This window comes from Ostrinia furnacalis, unplaced genomic scaffold (genome assembly GCF_004193835.3).
Source record: "Ostrinia furnacalis isolate ACB-3 unplaced genomic scaffold, ASM419383v2 OfSCF0976, whole genome shotgun sequence".
Taxonomy (NCBI): Eukaryota; Metazoa; Arthropoda; class Insecta; order Lepidoptera; family Crambidae; genus Ostrinia; species Ostrinia furnacalis.
Genome location: NW_021131215.1, coordinates 241,883 through 267,346, shown reverse-complemented (window position 1 = coordinate 267,346; position 25,464 = coordinate 241,883). Strand labels below are relative to the sequence as shown.

Below are 25,464 nucleotides of genomic sequence, written 5' to 3'. Positions count from 1 at the left end.
CGAGTGGCAGTAGGATTCGAACCCGCTCTGGATCTCGAGTCGGCCAGTCCGACCCCTTCACCGTTCGGCTATCGTGGCTTCAAGTTACTTTCTAATCATGACAATAGATGTCGTTAGAGGTATCTGTGTGCTTACCATGAGTTTACGTTAGTTGTGCTCGCTAGCGACTACGTAAAAAAAAGACATTAAATGTATGACATATTGTGCAGCGCCCCTAGCGGCTACTTTCAAGAAATAAAATCTTCATAGATTTTTTTGACGTACTCGCTAGCGAGCACACCTAACCTCTCTAGCTCTACCATGTACCTCTAGTATGAACAACTTTCGTCTTCGAATCGTTTGGTATTCGACAAAATTCGATAGGTACTCAACCTTCGAATTAAACGATAACGTCCAAACATCTTAGATAACGTGACAATTTTGATTCTCAAAATAAGTTTCGTGCAACCATTTCTCATTCTAAGTTCACTTTACGACATGTTTACAAGGTACATGTTTCGTACTAAATCTTTTGATGGCGATTCGAATACGCAAGCAAAGTTTTTCGTGCTAGCCGTACTGAGCTGCAACGTTACCGTCGTCCACCTACAAGGTGTACTGACGACCTCATAAAGGAAGGAAGGCGCTGGATGCAGGCCGCTACCAACAACCGGCCTTTGTGGAAATCATTGGGGGAGACGTGGGGGAGACCTTTGTTCAGCAGTGGACGTCCTGGCTGAAATGATGATGTATCTGTTACAGTCAAAACTCATAATCGGTCAAAACCACTTTTGACTGGACAAATCAGTCAAGTGATATTGACTCCAACTTATTCTATCATTGGTGTACCTAACAAAAAAATAAAACTCATTACCGGTTAAACCACTTTTGACTGCAAAAATCAGGCAAAAAAGGTTTTGACCGGTAATAAATTTTGATTGTAAAATATAACAAATATAAGCTGATAAGCTCTCATGTAAAATCTTCAGATAGGGAGTAGTAAAAAACAACGCTGGTAGAGATTAAGTTAGTAATGGATTCTTGTCTTTTATTAATTGGTAGGTAATAAGTAGTCTGTTCAGGCACACATGTTTGCCTGCCAAATGTGGGCCTGATTTCAATATGCTCCTTTAATAATGTGAATTTTGGCGATTCGTTAATGTTTCGTGTGTGAGGTGAGGCCTCCACCAAACCACAAAATACTAAACTGTATCGGGCTGACTACAGTAATCTACTCAAGCGAAACACCGGCGGCGTCGTAGATACAGAGCGAACCGACTACTACATCTAATCACAACCTACACGCACACAAGTTTACTAGTCTCGATAAATTCATCACATCACTAGCGATTTCCAATCAGAGGTCGGCAGTAAAAGACTCCCTGGTCACTTGTGTCCCCTGCCGCGGCTCGCGCGAGTCAGACGGGCCGCCGCTCGGCTGCGGGCGCGGGGCAGGCGGGGCTCACAGGGGGGCACAGGTGGGCCCCGGGGCGCAGGGGGCGCGCGGGCAGCAGGGGTCGGCGCGCGCGGGCGCGTGCGGCGGCGCGGGCCAGGCCCACGCGTACAGCGCCGAGCACAGCGCCGAGCCGCTCAGCGGGCCCAGCCAGTACACCTGGCGAATACATTTACATTTCATTATTATGTATTCAGTATGCTGCGAACTGACCTCAAGTTTCCTGCTAAATGGGCAGAGCTGGTTTTTTTATACCTTGTTTGTACCACATGAAGCAATAAAGATATTATGATTATTATTATTTAGAGACCGATTTGGTACAACTTTTATTTTTTGCTCTATTAAATTTGTTGGTTTGTATCGTTATATTTTTGGTACCGAAAAATATTTTTTCTTTCTTTCTTTCTTTAAACCGGTCACTCGATCTGACGACATTACAAGAGCGGTTGTGATGTAGCTGGAAGCCGCTGTGCACTGACCCAGTGTCTGTCGAAGTTCATGGCCCACAGCGCGGGCCCGAAGCTGCGCGCCGGGTTCATGCTGGCGCCGGTCAGCTCGCCCTGGAACGAACGTCTGTGTCAACGCGATGCGCTTGTAGTGTCGCAGTATGCAATAGAAATAGTAATGCAATGACAAAGAGGTTGAATCGTGAAGGCCGGACGGTGGAATCGTGCGTGGACAGCCTGGCACGTGTCCAGGTAGAGATAAACATTGCTCAAAATGTGTATTATTATGAGGCCAACATTTTTTTACGAGTAGGTATACATATTTCACGAGAATTGCGTTTCAGTAAAGACATTTCTTTCATTGATGCATACTGCTCTTTAGTCCGGTTGGAAAACAACAAACCCCAAAATGGGCTCATAAGAGTAGGTACCGGTCGCACTACGTCTGCGGCGTACGAGCTATGTGCCTACTTTGGTTTTCGTGTGGATCATCTCGTCACCGATTCGATACGCCGGGAAACTCCGAGCATAGCACGCTCCACCCGCCCTTCGGGGGACATTTAGTCCACTCATGACCAGGAGACCAGTACTGTACTCGAGCACCGCGTTCATTAAGCGTTAAACAGGCGATCGAGGCCTCCGGGCTGGAAGGACGAGAGATTCACCGCGACCAGCGTGAGCCCGGCCACGATGAGCCCGATGCGCGCGGGCCACGAGTCGGTGAGCAGCCGGTTGCGCGCGTCCCACGACGCGCAGTTGGCCAGCGCCAGGCAGCCGCCCAGCACGGCTTCTATCGCCGCCGCCTGAAAAGCGAACGCCGACGATAAAAAAAATCAAACGTTCACACCTAGTTCGTCGAAACAGAAATTTCTAAGCGCACCTTATAGACGGACACGTGGTCAGCGGGCAGCGTGAGGCAGAGCGCACAGGCCCCGGGCGCGGAGGGCGCCAGCAGCCGCAGCAGCCCCGCGCCCGCCGCCGCGCCCGCCAGCTGCGCGCCCAGCATGCTCGCCGCGCGCACCCCCGCCACGCGTCCGCGCAGCGCCGCCGCCAGCGTCACCGTCGGGTTGAACATCGCGCCCGAGACGTGGTCGAAGCACTGCAACACAACGCGGGCGCGTCAGACCGAGCCGCGCCGACGGGCGCGTCGCGGAGCCGCGGGTCGCACCTGCACGAGCACGGTGACCACGAGCCCGGCGGCCAGCGCGCGCTGCAGCGGCGGCGCGGGCGCGCAGGCGGGCAGGCAGCTCAGCGCCACCAGCAGCGCCGTGCCCAGCGCCTCCGCCGCCAGCACGCGCCACGCCTCGTCGCCGCGCGCCGCCTCGCGCGCCCCGCAGGCGCCGCATCCGCACGCCAGTTCTGAAAGGTGAACGAATTATTCCGACCCGAGATCGGTCCGGAGATCCGTTTCGTTCGTAGCGTGATGCCCTCGAATGCCGTTTCAAAAATAAGCATTGAATAGATAGGTATACCACAGTTATACCTATAATACAATAAAATTGAGTTATCGTTGACATTCGTGCGCGATGATAAATAGGCACGAGCACATTTTAAGATTTGGATTTCAGATACGAGGCGCGTGGCGGCGGCGCACCTGTGCACGAAATAGATTTTGTGCCTGTGTGGAGTTGGACGACCCCAGGGGATTCACCATTCCCCAGTCGTAGCCTGAGACGGGGCCAAACAATTATAGGACAATAACTCGCGGCTCCGTTTCAATGGCCTCACAGGATATTGTCAGTTTTACGGGAAGGCAGGTCGCATTCAAATTTCGCACGTGTTTGTGGCAGCTCAGTCAAATGGACGAAAACAGGAGCTGGACGGAAAACCAGCACAAATACCCGGTCGTCGTTTGGCCCGTGATCATTTGCATTTTTGTAGTTTAAAAGTTCAAAACTCAATACCTTATTGAGTACCTACCTATTGAGTAAGTTACCTCTATTCTCAAAATTGCAAATTAACTCTTTCCTGGACAGTGAACTACTATAGCCGTCATAACAATTAAACTTCTATTGTGTCTGGGTTACTGTTCGAGAAAGTGTTAAGTAGGTAATCAATCAATATTAAATACCTACTAATTGGAAAAATTAACAAAACCTAAATTGTGTTCTTCTAACTAATAATATATTTTAATGTCATACGAAGCAATGACCTCTGTTGATCTTATCGTTAGTGAATTATTAATATTTTTTTAAATCCGCCGCACCTTAATCCTGCTTAGTGAGTACTTAATACTCATTTAATTCTTCACTGACAAAGACACAAACAGCTAAATTTTATAAATTAGTAATTTTGGTCTTAATACCTACTCTTAATTAATTAGGTAAGTTACAATAAATAAGAATTAGGTATGATAATAACAAGTTGTATTTTTTTATACTAGCTAACCTGAGCATGACGAATTTGTTACATCAATCACGTACCTACGAAGAATCTGACCCCTGACTTGCCATGCCAACGTGACAACAAGGCTAACATGCTGGGGCGGGCACTAGACTAGATCGACCGTTGTGGGGTGGTCTAAATACGCGCATGCTAAATGGTGAGAATTCAACTTTAAAAACATAACCCTCCTTCTGGCGCTGTCGGGTAAAAATTAGGCATAATTACATAATTTAAAAACACTTAATTGTTTTTGTCTCTATTTAATGTCATGTCACTCAATTAATGACTGGAGTCGGATGATTCTAATTGCTTTCCTTGATAAATGATCCTCCATTATTATCGTTAAACTTTCGAAAAAGTCAAACATCAATGAATGAGAAATAAGAAAAATCGCCAATTAGTCTTTTAGTGACCGAGTCGACCTGAAATAATGTGTGAACGACTTCTTGTTTATTTAAATAAGCAATTTGTCAGTGTTGCCTGGTTGACATGGCTTTGATGCATGGATTCATGCGGTAAGTAGTAAATCCACTTACTACTGAGTGAATTTCGCTCCTCCGGAGACACGTCTCTGGAACTCCCAAACATGATGGATGTCCGTGCACTGAATCTGCAAACACACTTTACGTAAGTCTATATGCACAATTTTGTTGTCTGCTAATGAAATAATTAATCACGTCAGTCAGGCCTTGTCAAACGGTAAGCACCTTTCAGTGAAGACAGTTTGTTTGTGCGCGCGTAAAGCGTGGTATCGTTTATAAGGCTGGCTTTATCGTGCGAATTATACGTTGATGATGTTTGCGTAGTGCGGCGTCGACTCCGGCGCACACTGCGTCGCCAGCTACCTGTTTACTTACTGTCTTAGTAATGATGATGATAATTTGAGTTCCGCTTCTGTCGAAACATTAGGTAGGTAGGTACTTACTTAGTTACACATTTTCACACGTTGCCAGATGTGGACAGTGTCAAATGGTGCGAATGAGATCATCTTATGATGAATTGATTCTTGAAAACAGTCATCAAAACTGAAAAGTACTAAGTAGGTATATTGACGATTGTAGAAACTCGTATTTTTGTACTACCCAAGCTGCAGGCTTATATCCATATTCCTGAAATGTAGAACAAGATACTGTTACTTAGATACCAAGCGAATGAATGATGACATATCATAAATGTTAATCGACTTTAATTCCTTTTAATAAATTTTGTAATCCCTAGATATTAAGGTAGTCATTACTTATCTTCCAAAAATATTTCACGAGTTATTTACTTGCCTACTTGAATTTAGAAGGCTACTGCAGCACACTGCTCTCAAGCGTTATCTGTATCTCATCTCAAGTGTTGATCATAGCTCAGCAGTTGTTTTGTGAGATAAGATAGCCACATTTCAGATTTTAAGATAAGACGTTTTGATTTATTCCTAATGTACCTACTTTGTCAATAAACTGTATTTTTAATAGTGCAAGCAATGTGATGTATTCCTGTTGTATTACTTCCCGTTGTCCCCATTAATAAGGTGGACAACGAGAAGGAAATTTCTTAAGTACCGTACGATTATTTCTTTCCAAACAAAATTGTTGCATTGAAACTTTTTTGATTTTTAAGTGTACGAGTACAAGCTGTTAAGTAACAATGTTGGCAGACCTATATATTTATAAATAAATAAGATGCATATATCCGTTCGTACAGCAGAGCAGTCTGTCATCGTAAAATTGTAAAAATACTATTGCTTGGAATATATTACTTCTATTCAGCGAAATTGTAAACTGACGCAAGAGGGTGAAACGTAACATACTGTGTAGCCACAAAATCATATGTCCTACATAGTCATAGGTCCTACATGTTAAAAAATGCGCGTTAAAAATGACAATTATCCAAAGGCTATGATGAGGCTGTCCCTGATCGTTCCTTCTTGCGGGAGGTCGCGCCAAGCCACCTCGTTCGTTTTAAGTGTTCAAACCAAAAATGTAGTGAAGGTCGCGGGAAGCACAAGCGACCATGCACGGTGGTGGCTCAGGGCCGGTAGATGTGAAACTTGAATCCCCTCGAATTTGGCTTTTCTCCGGGTGAACGTCATTCGTGGTAAAACAAAAGGTATCTTCTTTTTCATTTACAGGAGCTCGAGAATTTCATAAATAAAACGATAAAGTACGGGTGCAAACGACTTTTATTGATCACTGTGGGCTACAGGGCAGGGGCGAGATGTGCAGGGCCCCGCGCGTGCAGGTCCCTAGAGGCGCGCGAGGCGGGGCGCGTGCGGCGCGTCGAGGTGGCGGGCCCCGCGCGTGCAGGGCCCCTAGAGGCGCACGAGGCGGGGCGCGTGCGGCGCGTCGAGGTGGCGGGCCCCGCGCGTGCAGGGCCCCTAGAGGCGCGCGAGGCGGGGCGCGTGCGGCGCGTCGAGGTGGCGGGCCCCGCGCGTGCAGGTCCCTAGAGGCGCGCCCCGCACGTGCAGGCCCCCTAGAGGCGCGCGAGGTGGGGCGCGTGCGGCGCGTGCAGCTGGGCGTCGAGGTCGCGGCGGCGCGCGGCGACCCGCGCGTGCAGGTAGCGCGCGACGCCCTCGCCGGCCCAGGGCTGCGCGTAGAAGGCGTGCACGCGCTCCTCCTCGGGGTTGCCGGCCGAGCCGTTCATCGTCTGCGGAGCGAGAGTGCGGAGTTGAGCGAACGTTCCGCCCTCGGCGTCGCCGCACCGGTGTCGTTTGGAGCCGGCGAGTTCCTGCACGGCGCGGGTCGTGTGCCTCGCGCCGGACCCGAAGGAGACCGGTGCAGCGATGCGGCGACGGCGTCGGCGCCGAATGTGAATGTAATTTATGGGTTAATCGGAAGGATTGAGCGATCGTTCGTTCGTTTCAGCCGAATGACGTCCACTGCTGAACGAAGGCTCCGCAAAGACCAGACATGCGGCGCCCGCATCCAGGCACCTCCCGCGACCTACACCACATCATCGGTCCACCTAGTGGGAAGCCTGCCCACACTACGTCTTCCGGCTCGTGGTCGCCAGTCGAGAACTTTTCTGCCCCAGCGGCCATCACCCGAAGGGCGATGGAGCGTGCTATGCTCACGGTTTCCCTGTATGATTGAATCAGAAATGAGGCGATCTGCAGAAGAACCAAAGTGACTAAGTGGCGCGCAGAACCGCTAAAATCAAGTGGCAGAACGCAGGGCACATAGCTCGCAGAGCACCAGTATAATAATTCTTAAACGAACAAATTTATATTAGAGTAACAGTTTTGCAGCTCACATTATATTCAACATCTAGTATACATACATTTTATTGCAAAAGTGCTGCGTTATACTCTAATCGAAGTGTTTCAAATATTATATTGCACAAATATTTTTGGTCAATTTCACACAGCACCAACTAAAATGCTTGTGTTATGGGTGCTAGCTTAACAGACATACTACTTATATTTTTTTAAATACATACTTACTTATACATAGTAACACCAAAACCCATAACTGAAATTCATCATTTCTATTTCCGCCTGTCTTGATATGCGCGATTCATGACTCCATCCAAGACAACCAGAAAGAGAAGGGGCGAAAGCAGGCAGCCTTGCCGGACGCCCGCATGCACCTCGATGTCTTCGGAGATGAGGCCGTCGTGAGTCACCGTACAAGAATATTTCCTGTAGATGGCCTTCAGTAGGTCGATGATTTTCGGCGGGACACCAATGTCAGCGAGTCGCGACCATAATATACTTGCCCACTTCAGCGTATCAAAGGCCTTTTCAAAGTCTACAAAGGTTAGGTAGACTTCGTGGCGACGGCGTGGAATAGAGTGGGGTATAATCGGAGTCTTAGAAGACTTAGATTATGCCGATGACCTCTGTTTGCTGAGCCACACGCATCACGATATGCAGTCCAAACTTGATGACCTACATCGAGAAGCGGGTATCACAGGGCTCAAAATTAACTGCCGGAAGACCCAAGAGATGCGATCTGGTGTGAGAAATTGCACGCCATTACGGATTGGTGCAGAGGATGTGGCACGAGTCCACAATTTCACCTACCTCGGGAGCGTCGTGTCAGAAACTGGAGGTACCGAAGAGGACATCACTTCGCGCATTGCCAAGGCCAGAGCTACCTTCGCACAACTTCGCCCCATATGGCAGTCACGGAAATTGACCCGAAGGGTCAAGATCAAAATATTCGGCTCCAACGTTAAATCCGTTCTGCTCTATGGGTGTGAAACGTGAAAGGTCACCAAGGTTATCTCGCACCAGCTGCAGGTCTTCATCAACCGCTGCCTTCGTCGAATTCTCGGCATATACTGGCCCGAGAAAATCTCCAACGTCGAGCTATTGGAACGCTGCCACGAAATTCCGATCGACCAGCAGATCAAGCGCCGCAAGTGGAACTGGATTGGCCACACTCTCCGAAGGGACCCCGATCACATCCCTAAGCAGGCTCTGGATTGGAATCCCCAAGGAAAACGCAAACGTGGTCGACCCAGGCAAACTTGGCGGCGCACTGTAGCGGACGAGGCGAAGAAGATCGGCAAGACCTGGAGCGAGATCAAGCGAGAAGCTCAAGACCGAACGAGATGGAGGACTGTTGTGGACGCCCTCTGCCCCATCTAGGGGACATAGGACCATAAGTCAAGTAAGTCAAGTCATTTCCGCCTGTCCTGGAATCGAATCCGGGACCTCTCGGCATAGTAGTCCATTCCGAACCACTACACCAAACGGCCGGCCAAATGAACTAAAGTTCCTAAACTAAAAGCAAGTCTTTTAGAAATTCTGCGGGCTATACACTTTTGTTTTCCTGCGAATCTCATTATTTCTGATTCGACCACGCAGATAAACTCGAGTATAGCATGTTCCACCGCCCTTTGGGTGACTTTGAGCCTTCTTATGAGGCCCATCTTGGGCCGGGGCCCCCTCAGGCCTGGCCAGCCCGGCCAGGATGTGTCAGGAGAGTCTTAGGTGGATCCACGGATTATTAAGTTTAAATTTTCAACAATTTTTATAAAAAAAATAATAGTTGTTTTGTTTAGGTTTTCATGTTTCAAAAATAAAGTTAATATTGAAATGTTGTCTAAGTTTTTCCTCTTCTTCTAAGTTTGTTAGGGTTCCGTAGTTAGGCCCAGAACAGACGGTGAAACGCAACTGCAACTTTCTGATGATTCTTATGAATGAAACTGAAACTGAAAGTTTCTAACTGGTCGCGTCATGTGTGGTCTCTCAACGGACGCTATGGCAGAAACTTAGATGCAACTCAAAAGTCTACCAGTTGGAGTTTCGTTGCAGTTGCGTTTCACCGTCTTTTCTGGGCCTTATAGTTTCATCATGTCTGTCTGTCCGTCCGAGGTTTTGCTTGGAAACTGTTGGCACTAGAGAGCTGTAATTTTGTGGAGGTATAAATCACGCCGACAAAACGGAAAATTATAATTTTGAAAAAAAAAATTTTTTTTTAGCGTAGCTCCCATACATGTAAAGTAGTGATGATATTTTTTTTCATCTTCTACCCTATCGTGTGGAGTATCGTTGGATAGGTCTTTTAAAATGGCTTAGGGGTTTCTAAGACTATTTTTAGGGCTCCGTAGTCCTGACAAGTAACCCTTGTAGTTTCGATATGTCTGTCTGTCTGTCCGAGGTTTTGCTTGGAAACTACTGGCACTAGAGAGCTGTAATTTTGTGGAGGTATGTTTAAAGATCACGCCGACAAAATGGTAGAAAAAAATTTGGAAAAAAGAAATTTTTGAGAAAAAAAATTTTTTTTAGGGTAGCTCATCTAGGTACATGTAAAGTGGGGATGATTTTTTTTCATCTTCTACCCCATCGTGCATCGTGTGGGGTATCGTTGGATAGGTCTTTTAAAATGGCTTAGGGATTTCTAAGACCATTTTTCGATTTAGGGTGCCAATTTTCGTTCGAGTAGGGCGTCCCCCCCCCCCCCCGCCCCCTCTAAAAACTAAACTGTTGGCTTGAAAAATCTGGGAAAATTCATGATAATAGTGCTTTTTATGAACTTTCAAGGAAAACTATAACGGTTAAGATAGATCAGTTAGTTTAGGAGTAATAGTCGTATAACTNTAGTGCTTTTTATGAACTTTCAAGGAAAACTATAACGGTTAAGATAGAGCAGTTAGTTTAGGAGTAATAGTCGTATAACTAATGTATTATAAAATTTCTTACAAAATAAAAATTCCTTTGAAGAAAATATTGAAAGCGACTTTAGATGACGTAATTGCTTGCTTCTGAAATAAAGTCTGTTCGCCGAGAGTTGATAAAAAAAAAATTAAATATCAGAGGTTCTAAACTCATTATAAATTGCGGCCCGCTAATTATTTTTGTCGATATAATGAAAAAGTTGGTAGATTATTTGGCCTGGCCTTTTTTTTGGCCTGGATTCTCGGCTCGGTTACAATTTAATTTTGGACTACCATTTATAAGAATGTTCTAAAAATACCAATTATCTACCAAAATCTACTAAACGATTTCGCACTACTAAATCATCGTTCTCTTTGCCTCAAATCTACCAAAAAAGTAGAAATCTACTAAAAGTGGTCACGCTGTGGCCTCCGCCGCCCGCCGGCCGGGGCGCTTGACGACAGCTGCGTGGCTCGTACCACGGTACTCAGTGCGCGTTGTGACAAACGACGCCCGCCATACAGATTGCGATAATTAATCGACAGTCGCTATTGCAAGACATTTCATAATATTTATCAACTCTCGGCGAACAGACTTTATATTGTGTGAACAACGGACAACTACGGAACTCTACACTGCGCGTGACACGACACGCACTTGGCCAATTTTTTTTTAAACTTAACTTTATCAAAAAGTCTATCAGATTAGATAGGCTAATTAAACAAGGTTTATTTTAATGTGTAGGTGTCTTAACAAAAAGTTTATAGAATTTTAGTTATTTAGGTTTAATGAGGGTTTTCGCGAATGAAAAATCCGTCAGATGGCAATAAGTAGACGCGAGGTCCAAATGCTGCATGATTGGTTATTTTTGACATGACATTGACAGATATGTCAAAATCCACCAATCACGCAGCAGTCAGACCCCACATCCACGTCCCGCCATCTAGCGGATCTTTCATTCGCGAAAACCCTCATTGAAATATCCCTAGACCATGTTGATGTGTGTATGTGTAGGAATTCTATTTATTATTTTTATAAGCAGCGAATAAGTGTCATGATCAACGGAGCTTTGTGCCGACTGTGGGCGCCGCAGCTCACCTTGAGGTCGCGCGACTGGCTGACGAGCCACTTCTGGATGAACTGCTGCGGGTCCTTGCTGAAGCTCAGGAAGAACTCGCGGTTCGTCTTCAGCTGGTTGATCGTGTCCACCTGAATTTTACCACCAATTCATTATTTTTGTGATCTTTGTTTATTATTATGGAAATATATGTTTAAAAACATAACAAGATACGTACAGTCTCATGTATTTTAGAATCCAAGCCTTGAATCTCTTGTTGATTCGCCGTACTCAATAAGAAGTTGTTCATCTGGGTCTTGAGTGTGTCATCCACCTGTAAAACAATAATGATCTTTGCAATTAGACGAAACAAATTATATACGACAGCGCCCCGGGAAGGTTCCGACTGGGTGCGGAGCCTCGTCGCGATAGACCTGGCCTCCCACAGACGACGTGACGTCATGTCGTAAAGCCTGGTCCGTGAGCACGTAGAATCCCGTCCAATGACCCCAAGCTACCCATCCTTATCGCTCGCACGTAATTATGTTGCTGCAATATAATTACGCGCGAGGATGAGCAGCTTGGGGTCATTGGACGGGATTCTACGTGCTCACGGACCAGGCTTTAGCAGGCGGTCTGCTTGGTGTCGTGCGGCGGCTCGCCGGCGACGACGCGGTGGATGAGGCCGGGGCTGCAGGAGCGTACTATCGGGGACTCTTCCGCCTGACCACTTTGTAGAAATTTTAGCGTAAGCGCATCGCTCCGGTCACGTGCTCACCGCGTCTCTAATTGGTTACGCATTTTACTATATTTTTACTACGACCAATAAGAGACAATCAGGGCTTAGGTTGCAATACGAAATACCATTGTGCACTTTATTGTCATACGGTTAAGGTTTAAAACGAAATGTTTCTTTTTCATCAATCTTTCTTAGTTTTAAGCTGAGTTGCACCACCTAACTTTGACCGTAACTATAACGGTAACCGGTCCTTTTTGTATGGAGTTTGACAGAATTTTGACGTTTGTTAAAGTTAAAGTAAGATGGTGCAACTCNGTCGCGGTCGATGAGGCCGGGGCTGCAGGAGCGTACCTCGACGTCGATGTCTAGGCAGGCGGTCTGCTTGGTGTCGCGGTCGATGAGGCCGGGGCTGCAGGAGCGTACCTCGACGTCGATGTCTAGGCAGGCGGTCTGCTTGGTGTCGCGGTCGATGAGGCCGGGGCTGCAGGAGCGTACCTCGACGTCGATGTCTAGGCAGGCGGTCTGCTTGGTGTCGCGGTGGATGAGGCCGGGGCTGCAGGAGCGTACCTCGACGTCGATGTCGTAGCAGGCGGTCTGCTTGGTGTCGTGCGGCGGCTCGACGGCGATGACGTGGTTGATGACGATGGGGTCTGGCGCGTGCAGCAGCGCGCTGAGGCGGCCGGGCACCTCGGCCAGCTTCATGCGCGAGGCGCCGAAGATCTGCTCCAGGTACTTGTCGCACACGATGTACTCGCGCTCGTGCGGGTCCTGGGGAACGCCATTTGTTCTCTTTAATGTCGATTTCAAATATTGGTGTTCGTATTATCTCAACACAGCGATTAGTCCAATCATTTAAGCTTAAATTAAGTACGAATCTCGGAATTCGAGATACCCAGCTGTAAGTCTGTAAATACTTGTATATTGACACCCTTAAAGTTATCTCAAAACCTACATATGGTAGGGTGTAAGCAACTATTAAATTTTAAGGTCAAAGGTCACAAAAATCGCTTTTTTTTGGAAATATCTCATTTCCTATTGGTTTTTTTGCTATTTGTATTTATTATCAATATTGTAGAATACAAAATTCTCTACAAATTTTGTTCAAAAAATTTTTTTATACGGTGAACCGTTTTCGAGATAGAGGGCGGCCGCTAGTACTTATAATAAATCTGTAGAGGTCAATTCTGTACATGAAATATATTTTCAAAATAATTATCAGGGGGTGATTAGTGATCGATACTGATGCCAAAAATGCAAACAGTAAAATTTTGTCTGTCTGTCTGTCCGTCTGTATGTTCTTTATAGAAACAAAAACTACTCGACGGATTTTAACGAAACTTGGTACAATTATTCTTCATACTCCTGGGCAGGTTATAGTATACTTAGGAATTCCCACGGGAACAGGAATAAGCGGGAAAATCTTTTTGTATGAAAAATCTAAACGCTTAACGGAAGTTAGACGCTTGAAATTTGGCATGTAGGTACCTTAGTAAAAGTAAACAACAAGGAATTCCCGAAATTCCCACGGGAATTAGCGGGAAAATCCTTTTGTATGAAAAATCTAAACCGCTTAAGTTGACCTGAAGTGATGCAGTGACCGCGCGCTCTCCGCCCTCTATCTCGAAAAAAAACGGTTCACCGTATTAAAAAAATTTTTTAAACAAAATTTGTAGAGAATTTAGTATTCTACAATATTGATAATAAATACAAATAGCAAAAAACCCATAGGAAATGAGATATTTCTAAAAAAAGCGCAATAAACCGATTTTTGTGACCGTTGACCTTGAAATTTAATAGTTGCTTACACCCTATCATATGTAGGTTTTGAGACAACTTTTAGGGTGTCAATATACACGTATTTACAGACTTACAGCTGGGTATCTCGAATTCCGAGGTGAACTTACTATAATGACTGGACTAGATGGACAATTTGGTAGTTTGAAAGTTGAAACATTATTACATAAAAGTTGAAGGTCGGTCAGCGCATGCTCCCAACACAGGTAAGAACGTTAGATCGTTATGAAGTTCGGGTCATCGTGGCTTTGGCGACTACTTTAAAATGCTCGTCTGACAAAGGATCGGAGCGGCCAAAACTATCTGGCTGAGGAGGACCGACGGTCCAGCTGTACTGCTGCAGCGGGTACCTGCAGGCGGTGCGTCTTGACGTACTGCCACAGCGCGTTGACGATGACGGGCCGCGTCTGCGTGTGCACGCCCAGCAGGCGCGCCAGGCGCTGGTCCAGCTTGTACTGCATGGGCTGGTAGTCCAGCAGCAGCAGGATGGTGCAGCGCACGTTCTTGTACCCGGGCCGCTTCACCTGCCGAAGGGAAGCCGCCGTGTTAATCGTGACGCGCTCGTGCACTCAGTTCCCTTCTTTCAGAATTTGAGATCTAAACTTCATTCGCAGATAAATATCACAGCGAGGGCCAGCGGGGTCTCTGACGAGTTACAATAATTGAAACGTTATTATGAGCGATAAATAAAAATCCCTCAAGATAAAATAAATCTTTAAAAATCTTTATTGGCAAAAAAAAATCACTTAGGCCGGCAATACACGGACAGCTCGAGCAGATAGTCAGTGATCAACATACACGGACCGCTCTTGCAGTCAAGAGTCAACAGCTTGAAGCTGCCAGTGATAACTGCTCGAGCAGGTATTAAATCACAAGCGCGCGCGCCGTGGAATTAAGAAAGTGGGCGGAGGTAACTGCGCGAAAGCTGTCGACAGCTCGAGCAGTCAGTGTATGGCTGGCGACTGCTTGACCGCACGATGAAAATTTAGCGTGCTGTCGACCGCCCGAATCAGTTGCAACCGCTCGAGCGGTTCGTGTATGTGCGTCCATAGAACTCTGCAGTTCACTGTGCAGTCGCAGCTTGAAGCTGTCGACCCTGACTGCCTCAAGCGGTCCGTGTATTGCCGGCCTTACATACAAAAACATTGTTGCTATTGCAACTGCATTAGTCAAGGACTGTGAATATACCTCTTGTCTTTTTACGAAAATGTGTTATCACTTGTCACACAATAAAATGAAAAAATGTTAAATAAATGATCTGATAATACATTTAAAAGAGATAAAAAATTAACAGTTCTGACCTGAAACCCATCCGTCTCTTGTGTGGTCAACGTGCGGTGCCACTCGACCAGGTGGTTGTCGGGCCCGTAGAGCTCCTTGTCCAGCTCGATCACGAGCGACTTGAAGAACGACGAGAACTTGCGTTTAACCTGAAAGGCATCCGACGTCAGTGCTATCGCCTAACCAGAACTAAACCCACTAAAGATAACTGATAAAACTATACCAAAGGAACCGGAACTTTGTTTGGGTCGTTTTTAGAGTCATCCAGCAAACGACCTTCGACACGCAATTCCCATGACGCAACTGCGTTATCCCCTTGTCCTGTAATTATTGTCATTTCATCAATATTTCAGCAATTATAAACATTATGAATGAAACTGATGCAGGCTTTATCTACATGTACTTACCCTCAGCCATACCTCCTGCCTGTTTGCTGCCTTTATAAATGCATAGTATTATGGTCAAATAAGAAATAATAGCAGAGAAAATGAAATACAGTTCATTATTCTGAGATTGTTATTATCTCAAAAAAAAAAAGTTTATAAAATTCGCGAGTGAAAAAAAGGACACAGTTTTTGAGCTACAAAGCCATCAACACAGCGTCCAAGGACATTCTTAGAAAGCATCTATTCACGATGGAACGGAAACAATACCGACGAAAAGCGAGTTAAATTCAAGAACGTCTACAGCAGTTTGAATGAATTCACACATTCCAAAAACCGTCAAAACTCACCCGGATAAAAAGTATTGGAGATGAATATCCTCAGCTTCCGCTTCTGCTTCATGGGCCGCTTGAGCGCCTCCTGGATGTCGAGGCGCTTGCGCATGATGGTGGCGTCCAGCTTGCGCTCGAAGGCCAGCAGGTCCATGTAGGCCTGCGACTCCGGCACCAGGTCGCGCACCTTCTGCGGCAGGATCTTGTCCGCCAGCCGCTTCTTGCGCTTGCCGCCCGCGCCGCCGTACGCCTCGCTGCGGGCACACCGTATGCTGAGCGACGTCGCCGGACGGCAGACGCTCAGCGGGTCGAGCGAGGGAGGCGCCCTGCGCTAACTTTGCTGAGACGATGGTTTCCATTCAGAAACCCAGTATTCATCGGCTCGGCTCTACTTTTTTTTGGGTTTATCGATAAATAATAATAATAATAAATAATAAATAAACTTTATTTCTCTTTCACAGAGGTATAAAAACTTATATCTAGTTACAGTAAGTTATCATCATACAGCAATAATACCTTTGTGAGAGACTGGTATCTGTACTAGGGTGCCTAAGACACCCTGTCTAACCGATTACCAGGCCCTCGCCACTACAGACCTAACTACAACTAGATTGGGTACATACTTAATTCATGTGTGNTGAAGTATTTAATCAATATGGATCATGGCGCCTTATGTGGAAACTTGTATGAATCGTTATTCAGAAGTTTAATTTACCAGAACTACAACAGTTTTTTTTTTATCGATCGGAACATAAGTTTTTTACTGTTTCGCGGATTTACCCATTTATAATATTAGTTGGGATTTTCTCAAAGAAAACATTCCTTTATTTTTGAAAAGAAATAGAACTGCATTCAAAGATTTTCAAAAATTTGCTTGCCACACCTGGGAAATGAACCAACTAAAATCTGATAAAAATTATACGCTGTATTTTTATTGCATCAATCGTTAGGGTTAAGTATAAGGATGAAATCTCTCTAACAAACTTGATAAATTAAATGAAAGCAAAACCATGAAATCTTATGTGCAGAAAACTGTATGGTAAGGTAGTGAATTTTCTAAAAATTTCTATAATCTTTGAATGCAGTTCTCTTTCTTTTCAAAAATAAAGGAATGTTTTCTTTCTATCTACAGTATTACGAGTACTTTCCCTCCAGGTGGCAATACAAAATTCCACCCTGAATAAGAAACAACACAAAAAAAGAATTATAGAAATCGGTCCAGCACGCAATGACCAAGGTAAGTAGGGATTCATTTTTATATGTATCCATGTTTTGATGACAAAAATAATTTAATTAAAATCAACTGATGTCAAAGGAAATTTTGATCAAAATTAAATTATTGATGGATATTGTATTTATTTCGATTATCATATAAAAAAAAACCAAGGCAAATCATGCTTAAAACATTTTAGTGAGTCAACCTTATGGTGAGTATAGAATAGAGAATTTACTTGTAACAGAACAGAACCATACGCTGCTATATGAAATGTCAAGCATATCACACTTTCACGAACCAAACGTCCGCGTCGTACATTTTACCTGTATTGTATCATTCGTAAGAACGTTACATTACATAGCAATGCTCTAATCTGTACCTAACTTTCAAGATAGACAATTTTATATTGTATGAGCCCTAATCAGAGCATGCCTGGAAATATCAATGTTCAGTGTGTAGGATAGGACGTAATATTTAATAGAATATCATCTACATATTTGTTTGATTGGCATGTATTTTGTCAACTGTATTTAGTAGCAAATACTCACAGGAAAGTTAGGTCCAGGGTAAGGTCTGGGGGGCATGGGGGAGCCGGGCGGCTGGGCAGGCACGGGGTACCGCTGCTGCTGCTGAAGCGCTCCCGGTGGCGGTGCGGTGTTTGGAGCATTTGTAGGGAAGCGTTGCGCCATTACAGCTTTGTATATATCACTGTCCTAGAAACTGTTCGATCTACTACACCATTTACTCTTATATTAATAACAAAACACAGGAATTGTTTATATACTCATAAATATTGTAAATGCCCAATAAATTATTGAATAAATAATCTCTAACTCAAATTCAAATCAACTCTCAATCCAAACCCAAGCTGTTTTGATTTGGCATGCCAGCCATTGTTGTCACAGTCACTGTCACTCACTCACTTGCAAGTCATGTCTGTGGTCTACTTCTTCTTTTTTGATATTGGCAATACACGTCGAGGCCAACTTGATTAGTGCCATTTTCAAGTTTCAAGCGAGATGAGGCGTCTTTCCATTCTATACATAGGCAAAACGCAAGGGTGTGAAACTAATCAAGTATAGTTTGGAAATGACTTTTTACTACGCTCTTCCGTAAGCAGTACGCGTGTACTGCGTACTCCTCGTTATAGTGACTAATCTTCGTGTTCTTCTTCTTTTATTAAAGGCGATGAACTTGTGTTTTTCGCCACAGGGCACACTGTTCCGCCAATATTACGAGCGCAAATTTTACACGGTGTAGGTATTTTGATAAATTTTAATTTTCAAAGGTATGCTAAACAAAATACCTAAAACAAAGAGACATAACAAATAAGATAACACAATACATAAACATAACACATAAAAATAAACACAAATGTGGAGGTTTAGTTTCGGGAAAGTTTTCTGCCAGCTCTTGCTTGTTTTACAAATTAATTTTGTAAAATAATGTTAATTTTAACTACAGATTTCAAAGTATGGGGATTAGTAAAGTTATGGACACATTAAAAGGTTAGTCGGAAAAGGGAAATTTTTGGGAAGGAAGTCGTATAACGAATGGTCAATTTTGGGGCAGTTGAAAAAGATGTGGTTAGCTGTTTCTTCATCCAAGCCGCATTCGCAATGGAGCTATCCTTGATCCGCATTTTGGCAAGATGAACAGGGGTATAATGCGTGACTTATACGCAGGCGAGAGATAATGGACAATGAACTCTGTCCTTTTTGGCAGGTGGGGGTGTTTGAAGAACCATCTTGTTCCATAATATACATCACCAGTACGCGCGAGTAGTTGCATTCTCGCCATTTTGACTTATTGATACCTCTCTTTCTATTACACAGTAATTCATATTATAATTATCTTTTTTAAACTTTGAATAATATTTTGACACGTGCCCTTGTTTTGTAATGCAACGTCAAGCCGGAACTGGGTGTTGAGGCAAGTTATGCTGGTTATCAGAAAAATATTAAAAAAAATCTATGTGACATTTTGTCAAAATAATAGGCATTAAAAAAAACCAAAAAAATTTACTCACGGTGACGGTCTTTTTACTCGTGTTGCCACAAATCTTCACTTTTCCTAATTTTTTTTTGTTATGTAACCCTGAATCTGCTCCAGCTTGGATGAAAAAAATACATTATTCCCAAAAAAAACTTCAAAATAAAAATTTTGCCTAGTTTAAACTGACTGTTCTGAAAAAAAAAATTGTACTACGCGAAGGTGGAAAGTGACGTCATAATTGGGCGCATTTAGTAAGGATTCCAAAATGGTATAACACTCTTGGTAAATTCTTGCTGTAATTGTCGACAATTTTACTTTTTTGGAAATAATCCCGTTTTTAACTTTATCTACCTTGGTTAAAAATTATTATTCTAATGTGCCCAAAATTCAAGTTCAACACATCAATAGTCGCCCAAACACGAATCTGAGGAAATAAAACAAAACCGCTAACATGACGCTTCAGATTCCCGCCAAGAAGTCCAAAAAACCCCCTAAAAGAGTGTTAAAATTTTGTTTTATTAAAGATTCAGTAAAATATTTTATGTAAAAAAAAATATATTAAAGGATGATGGGTACTTTTATGTTAATTCCATGGAATAATTCTATGGAATCTGGGCGTAAAACCAACAGAAATGTAACTACTATTATTTGTTAGGCCTTCATATCAGAAATATATTTTCATATAAATAACTACCAAAAATTCCTGGGTTTGCTTGGAAATTGACATAATGTGTAAAAGTAATAGGTGCTTTATTGCGCAAACAAAAAATATTATTAATTAATATACCTACTTATCTACTTACATTTTAAATACATTAACCCCCTTACTAATAAAACTTACACGCTCGTTGATCAGTGTTTTAAAGTGACGTTTAGTATGGAAATGTCATTTTAAAACAGTGATCAATAACTGTGTAACTTTTTATTAGTAAGGGGGTTAGTTATTTATCCATTATTTTGTCCAATAGTGCAATAGTTCAGGAGTGGGGCCAACAAATGGTATATTTAAACCATGTTCTACATTATAAGCGTAGGCCCATAGCTAGGTACCATTTAGAGAAATGACATGAACACAGTCATGTTTCAATGGGATTTCTACCAGTTAAGTTGTAGTGTTGTCGCATAATCGATCACGGATCGATTATTAATCGATATTGCCAAATAACGATTTATCGATTAACAATTCGATTAATCGATTTTATTGATTACCATCATTACTATCATTTGATTGTTAATTCAATTCCTTATTTTCAGCAATATAATCGATTATTGCAATCGAATAATCGATTATGATTTATTCGGTATACATACTTACTAAATCGATAGAATCGATAGTAAGATATGATACAATACTCTCAATATGATCGAAAATTACAATCTAACCTAACCTAACCCACTGTTAGTTTACAATCTAACGCGTTATATTATAAACTGACAGAGTTCACAATTTCACGTTGACAGATATATTACGCGAGCGTAAATCACTTACGGATTGTACATAGCGGGCTTGTGCTGAGGTGGCATGGGGCTCCGTGCGTCGGCGGCGCGTTTGGCGGCCTGCGGCGGAGGCGGCGGCGGACGCGAGCCCACGCCCACGCCCACGCCGGGCCCGTAGGGCGCGCCCGCGCCCGCGCCCGCGCCGCGTCCCGCGCCCGCGCCGCCGGCGGGCGGAGGCGTGAATCCGCTGCGAGCCTTGCGTACAAAAAAATATTTCATTTTTATTGTTAGGAAAACGAACGGCAAAGACTGCTGTGTTAGTAAATTATATGTAATAGGCACACGATGGTGACGAATCTTGGGATTGCAGGAATTATTTAACATTTCCGAACCGAAGGTTTGATTTTTTTAATATAGTTTTGGAGAAACCGAACCTTTTAAAAACACGCTAGAAACTTTGAAGAAAATATTAAGTAGTGGGCTGTTCTTTCAAGAATATATAAATGATTAGTTGTCCTGACAGGTATTGTCCTGTCTTAAGAAAAATTAGTATGACCCTCTCTGTTATAAGCCACTGAAATTCAAGCGTGCTGTGCTGCAATCCTTTGCAGCGGCAGCAAATAACTAGTATTGTTTTTAAATATATAACTGTCAACAGCTAGGGACTGGAATTCGATGCCTGCTACTGTCTTTCCTGAACACTATAATCTGGGCCTTTTCAAGGCAAGAGTAAATAGGCACTTACAGGGCAGATATGTACCATCCTAGACTGCATCTTACTTAACATCAGGTACAATTGCGGTCAAATACCTGCCATCCTGCATAAAAACAATTGTATGCCATGTCAGCCTTCAATTAAGACATCACTTAGTTCTAAGTACTTTTATGACTTCTAGATAAAATAATTCATTTCCATGTCATGTACATGTGTATGTTTTGTTAGTTGTCCAAATAAATAAAATAAAAATTCTCCTGACTACATACAGGGTGGAATTTTGTAATGCCACCTGGAGGGAAAGTACTCTTAAAATTGTAGATATAGAAAAATTTTCTCAAAGAAAACATTCCTTTATTTTTGAAAAGAAATAGAACTGCATTCAAAGATTTTCAAAAATTTGCTTGCCACACCTGGGAAATGAATCAACTAAAATCTGATAAAAATTACACGCTGTATTTTTATTGCATCAATCGTTAGGGTTAAGTATAAGGATGAAATCTCTCTAACAAACTTGATAAATTAAATGAAAGCAAAACCATGAAATCTTAAATTATTTTAATTATGTGCAGAAAACTGTATGGTAAGGTAGTGAATTTTCTAAAAATTTCTACAATCTTTGAATGCAGTATCTTTCTTTTCAAAAATAAAGGAATGTTTTCTTTCTATCTACAGTATTACAAGTACTTTCCCTCCAGGTGGCATTACAAAATTCCACCCTGAATAAGAAACAACACAAAAAAAGAATTATAGAAATCGGTCCAGCACGCAATGACCAAGGTAAGTAGGGATTCATTTTTATATGTATCCAAGTTTTGATGACAAAAATAATTTAATTAAAATCAACTGATGTCAAAGGAAATTTTGATCAAAATTAAATTATTGATGGATATTGTATTTATTTCGATTATCATATAAATAAAAACCAAGGCAAATCATGCTTAAAACATTTTAGTGAGTCAACCTTATGGTGAGTATAGAATAGAGAATTTACTTGTAACAGAACCACACGCTGCTATATGAAATGTCAAGCGTATCACACTTTCGCGAACCAAACGTCCGCGTCGTACATTTTACCTGTATTGTATCATTTGTAAGAACGTTACAATAGCAATGCTCTAATCTGTACCCAACTATAAAGATAGACAATTTTATATTGTATGAGCCCTAATCAGAGCATGCTTAGCAATATCAATGTTCAGTGTGTAGGATAGGACGTAATATTTAATAGAATATCATCTACATATTTGTTTGATTGGCATGTCAACTGTACTGTAACTGTATTTTGTCAACTGTATTTAGTAGCAAATACTCACAGGAAAGTTAGGTCCAGGGTAAGGTCTGGGGGGCATGGGGGAGCCGGGCGGCTGGGCAGGCACGGGGTACCGCTGCTGCTGCTGAAGCGCTCCCGGCGGTGGTGCGGTGTTTGGAGCATTTGTAGGGAAGCGTTGCGCCATTACAGCTTTGTATATATCACTGTCCTAGAAACTGTTCGATCTACTACACCATTTACTCTTATATTAATAACAAAACACAGGAAGTGTTTATATACTCATAAATATTGTAAAAGCCCAATATATCTCTAACTCAAATTCAATAACCCAAGCTGTTTTGATTTGGCATGCCAGCCATTGTTGTCACTGTCATCTGTCACTTTGATGATGTTGGCAATACACGTCGAGGTCGACTTGATTTGTGCCATTTTCGAGTTTATAAGTGATACGTACGAGTTATATATTATACATAATGAGATCAAGTAATGATATAATGAAGGATGATAGATGATACCCCTTCCCACCCTTTGAGCACCACAACTTTACTGAGACCTCCTATGGACAACTTGAGAGAACCAAAAGGATCACGATGCACTGTTTTGCTTCACTTGCCCACACACATGCACGTTCACGAACACATAATTATCACACATTAATAGTCGCCCAAACACGAATTTGAGGAAATAAAACAAAACTGCTAACACGACACTTCAGATTCCCGCCAAGAAGTCTTGTCACTCACTCGCAAGTCATGTCTGTGGTCTACCACAGAATAATAATAAGTACTGGTCTACTTCTTCTTTTTTGATATTGGCAATACACGTCGAGGTCAACTTGATTTGTGCCATTTTCAAGTTTCAAGCGAGACGAGGCGTCTTTCCATTCTATACATAGCCAAAATGCAAGGGTGTGAAACTAATCGAGTATAGTTTGGAAATGACTTTTTTACTACGCTCTTCCGTAAGCAGTACGCATGGTACCTACTGCGTACTCCTTGCGTATATAGATGACCCACGCTGAACTGTCCCGCGAAACTCAATGACAGGGGGGCGCTACCATCGTTCAACTTTATGGTTTCCAACATGGCAAAAATCGGAACCAGCGATTCGGTATTGACGGTGGCGCCCCGCTGTCAATGTCATCGATAGGACAGTTCAGTATTTTGGAACTATACTTTATAGTGACTAATCTTCGTGTTCTTTTTCTTTTATTAAAGGTGATGCAAAGCAAAATACCTAAAACAAAGAGACATCACAAATAAGACAACACAATACATAAACATAACACATAAAAATAAACACAAATGTGGAGGTTTAGTTTCGGGAAAGTTTTCTGCCAGCTCTTGCTTGTTACAAATTAATTTTGTAAATGTTAATTTTAACTACAGATTTCAAACTATGGGGATTAATAAAGATAAGGATACATTTAAGGTTAGTTGGAAAAGGGAAATTTTTGGGAAGGAAGACGTATAACGAATGGTCAATTTTGGGGCAGTTGAAAAAGATGTGGTTAGCTGTTCCTTCATCCAAGCCGCATTCGCAATGAAGCTATCCTTGATCCGCATTTTGGCAAGATAAACAGAGGTACATGTGTGACTTATACGCAGGCGAGAGATAATGGACATTGGACTCTGTCCTTTTTGGCCGATGGGGGTGTTTGAAGAACCATCTTGTCCCATAATTATGGTCACACATGTACCTCTGTTTATCTTGCCAAAATGCGGATCAAGGATAGCTTCATTGCGAATGCTTCATTGCGAATGTATATTATACATCGCCAGTACGTGCGAGTAGTTGCATTCTCGCCATTTTGACTTATTGATACCTCTCTTTACACAGTACCTAATTCATATTCCATACCCAACTCTAATCAATAAAAATAAGAAAGCTGTTGTTATTTATTTTTTGACATATGCCCCTTAAAGTTTCGTTGGCAGATGGCGCTAATGTCGTGCACGTTCCCAATAATGCACCGAGCGCGGTTTGTATGTAAGCGCGCGCCGCATAAGTATTGGCGCGCGCTTACATACAAACCGCGCTCGGTGCGTTTCTATGAAGATGACCTACTCATTTGTATTTACTCTGTCAGTACCATGAAGCTAAAGATAAATGGAGGCCACAATTCGAATACCTACTTGAAGCACAACCTATGTATCACTATCTCGCTCTCTGTGGGCAGACTCTCTCTTTCTAAATAAACAAAAAATATAAATTTGCTCAAAGTCAATGAAACTTATTGTAAAATCTTTATTTCTTGACATAGCTATCATTAAATAATAAGTGTGAAAATACAAAGAAATATGTTTACAATGATCAAATATTGGAAATCACGAAATAAACACTTACACGAGGAATCTTAAGTCACTTCCGGGACACCACGTACTACCGCAACCACGCACTACAAAATTTTGCACCATTTCTTGAGATAAACATCATAAACGAATTAAACGAAAATAACTGCATAGTAAACAAAATAGTAAACAACCGCCCATGATGGGCCGGATTGGGCCCATGTTGCCACACATGGTACCGATTCCTCAGGAATTGGGATTGTAATTCCTTGATTCGCCAACGCATTAAGCCTAAACGGCCGACAATTTTGTGATTTTTAATTTAACTAGGTAATCATAGTTCAAATATTTAATTATTTATTTGGTTAACTTCTGATTTGGTTAGTGAATTGGCTATTTCGAAGAATTTACTAGGAGATTTAATTAAGGGGATAGCAATACTACAGTCCACACTAAAAAGAGAGGTCGGCCCGCGGAGAGCAAGATAGAGATAAGTAGGTATTTGACTCAAGTTTTTGTTCCAAGTGTGGCCTCCATTTTATCTTAAGCTTCATGCTCAGTACGCAATGGCACAATCAAGTTCACTTCAACGGGTAT

The 25,464-nt window shown here is 42.8% G+C and overlaps 2 protein-coding genes across 4 annotated transcripts; both read right to left on the bottom strand.

Moving 5' to 3' along the window:
* Positions 1-751: 751 nt before the first annotated feature.
* Positions 752-5,515, bottom strand: LOC114350781 (aquaporin). Of its 3 annotated transcripts, XM_028301713.1 has the most exons (8): positions 5,501-5,515; positions 5,189-5,372; positions 4,800-4,873; positions 3,047-3,237; positions 2,759-2,977; positions 2,544-2,681; positions 1,912-1,992; positions 752-1,591 (listed from the first exon to the last, which is right to left on the bottom strand). In XM_028301713.1, the coding sequence occupies exons 3-8, from the start codon at positions 4,849-4,851 to the stop codon at positions 1,442-1,444; spliced, it is 831 nt and encodes a 276-aa protein (XP_028157514.1). In that variant the 5' UTR covers positions 4,852-4,873; positions 5,189-5,372; positions 5,501-5,515; the 3' UTR covers positions 752-1,441. The 3 variants fall into 3 exon arrangements, with proteins under 3 accessions (XP_028157514.1, XP_028157513.1, XP_028157512.1); XM_028301712.1 differs by lacking the exons at positions 5,189-5,372; positions 5,501-5,515 and adding an exon at positions 4,971-5,182; XM_028301711.1 differs by lacking the exons at positions 5,189-5,372; positions 5,501-5,515 and having other exon boundaries at positions 4,800-5,182.
* An 897-nt stretch (positions 5,516-6,412) lies between these two features.
* Bap60 (Brahma-associated protein 60) lies at positions 6,413-22,937 on the bottom strand. The gene is made up of 10 exons (XM_028301710.1): positions 22,620-22,937; positions 20,641-20,843; positions 15,959-16,194; positions 15,449-15,546; positions 15,246-15,374; positions 14,295-14,468; positions 12,718-12,918; positions 11,650-11,745; positions 11,453-11,563; positions 6,413-6,894 (listed from the first exon to the last, which is right to left on the bottom strand). The coding sequence occupies exons 1-10, from the start codon at positions 22,758-22,760 to the stop codon at positions 6,721-6,723; spliced, it is 1,563 nt and encodes a 520-aa protein (XP_028157511.1). The 5' UTR covers positions 22,761-22,937; the 3' UTR covers positions 6,413-6,720.
* Between the last annotated feature and the right edge of the window lie 2,527 nt (positions 22,938-25,464).

What these genes read in the sequence shown, in the direction of transcription:
- LOC114350781 (XM_028301713.1), bottom strand. Translation starts at nt 4,851, where the DNA reads ATGTTTGGGAGTTCCAGAGACGTGTCTCCGGAGGAGCGAAATTCACTC. An exon ending in TGGTCACCGTGCTCGTGCAG is followed by an intron (nt 2,978 to 3,046) that starts GTGCGACCCGCG and finishes GTTGTGTTGCAG; the next exon opens with TGCTTCGACCACGTCTCGGG. An exon ending in CCGGGCTCACGCTGGTCGCG is followed by an intron (nt 1,993 to 2,543) that starts GTGAATCTCTCG and finishes CGTTCGTTCCAG; the next exon opens with GGCGAGCTGACCGGCGCCAG.
- Bap60 (XM_028301710.1), bottom strand. Translation starts at nt 22,760, where the DNA reads ATGGCGCAACGCTTCCCTACAAATGCTCCAAACACCGCACCACCGCCG. An exon ending in TCAAGACGCACCGCCTGCAG is followed by an intron (nt 12,919 to 14,294) that starts GTACCCGCTGCA and finishes GGCGTTCCCCAG; the next exon opens with GACCCGCACGAGCGCGAGTA. An exon ending in GCCAGTCGCGCGACCTCAAG is followed by an intron (nt 6,895 to 11,452) that starts GTGAGCTGCGGC and finishes CTCGCTCCGCAG; the next exon opens with ACGATGAACGGCTCGGCCGG.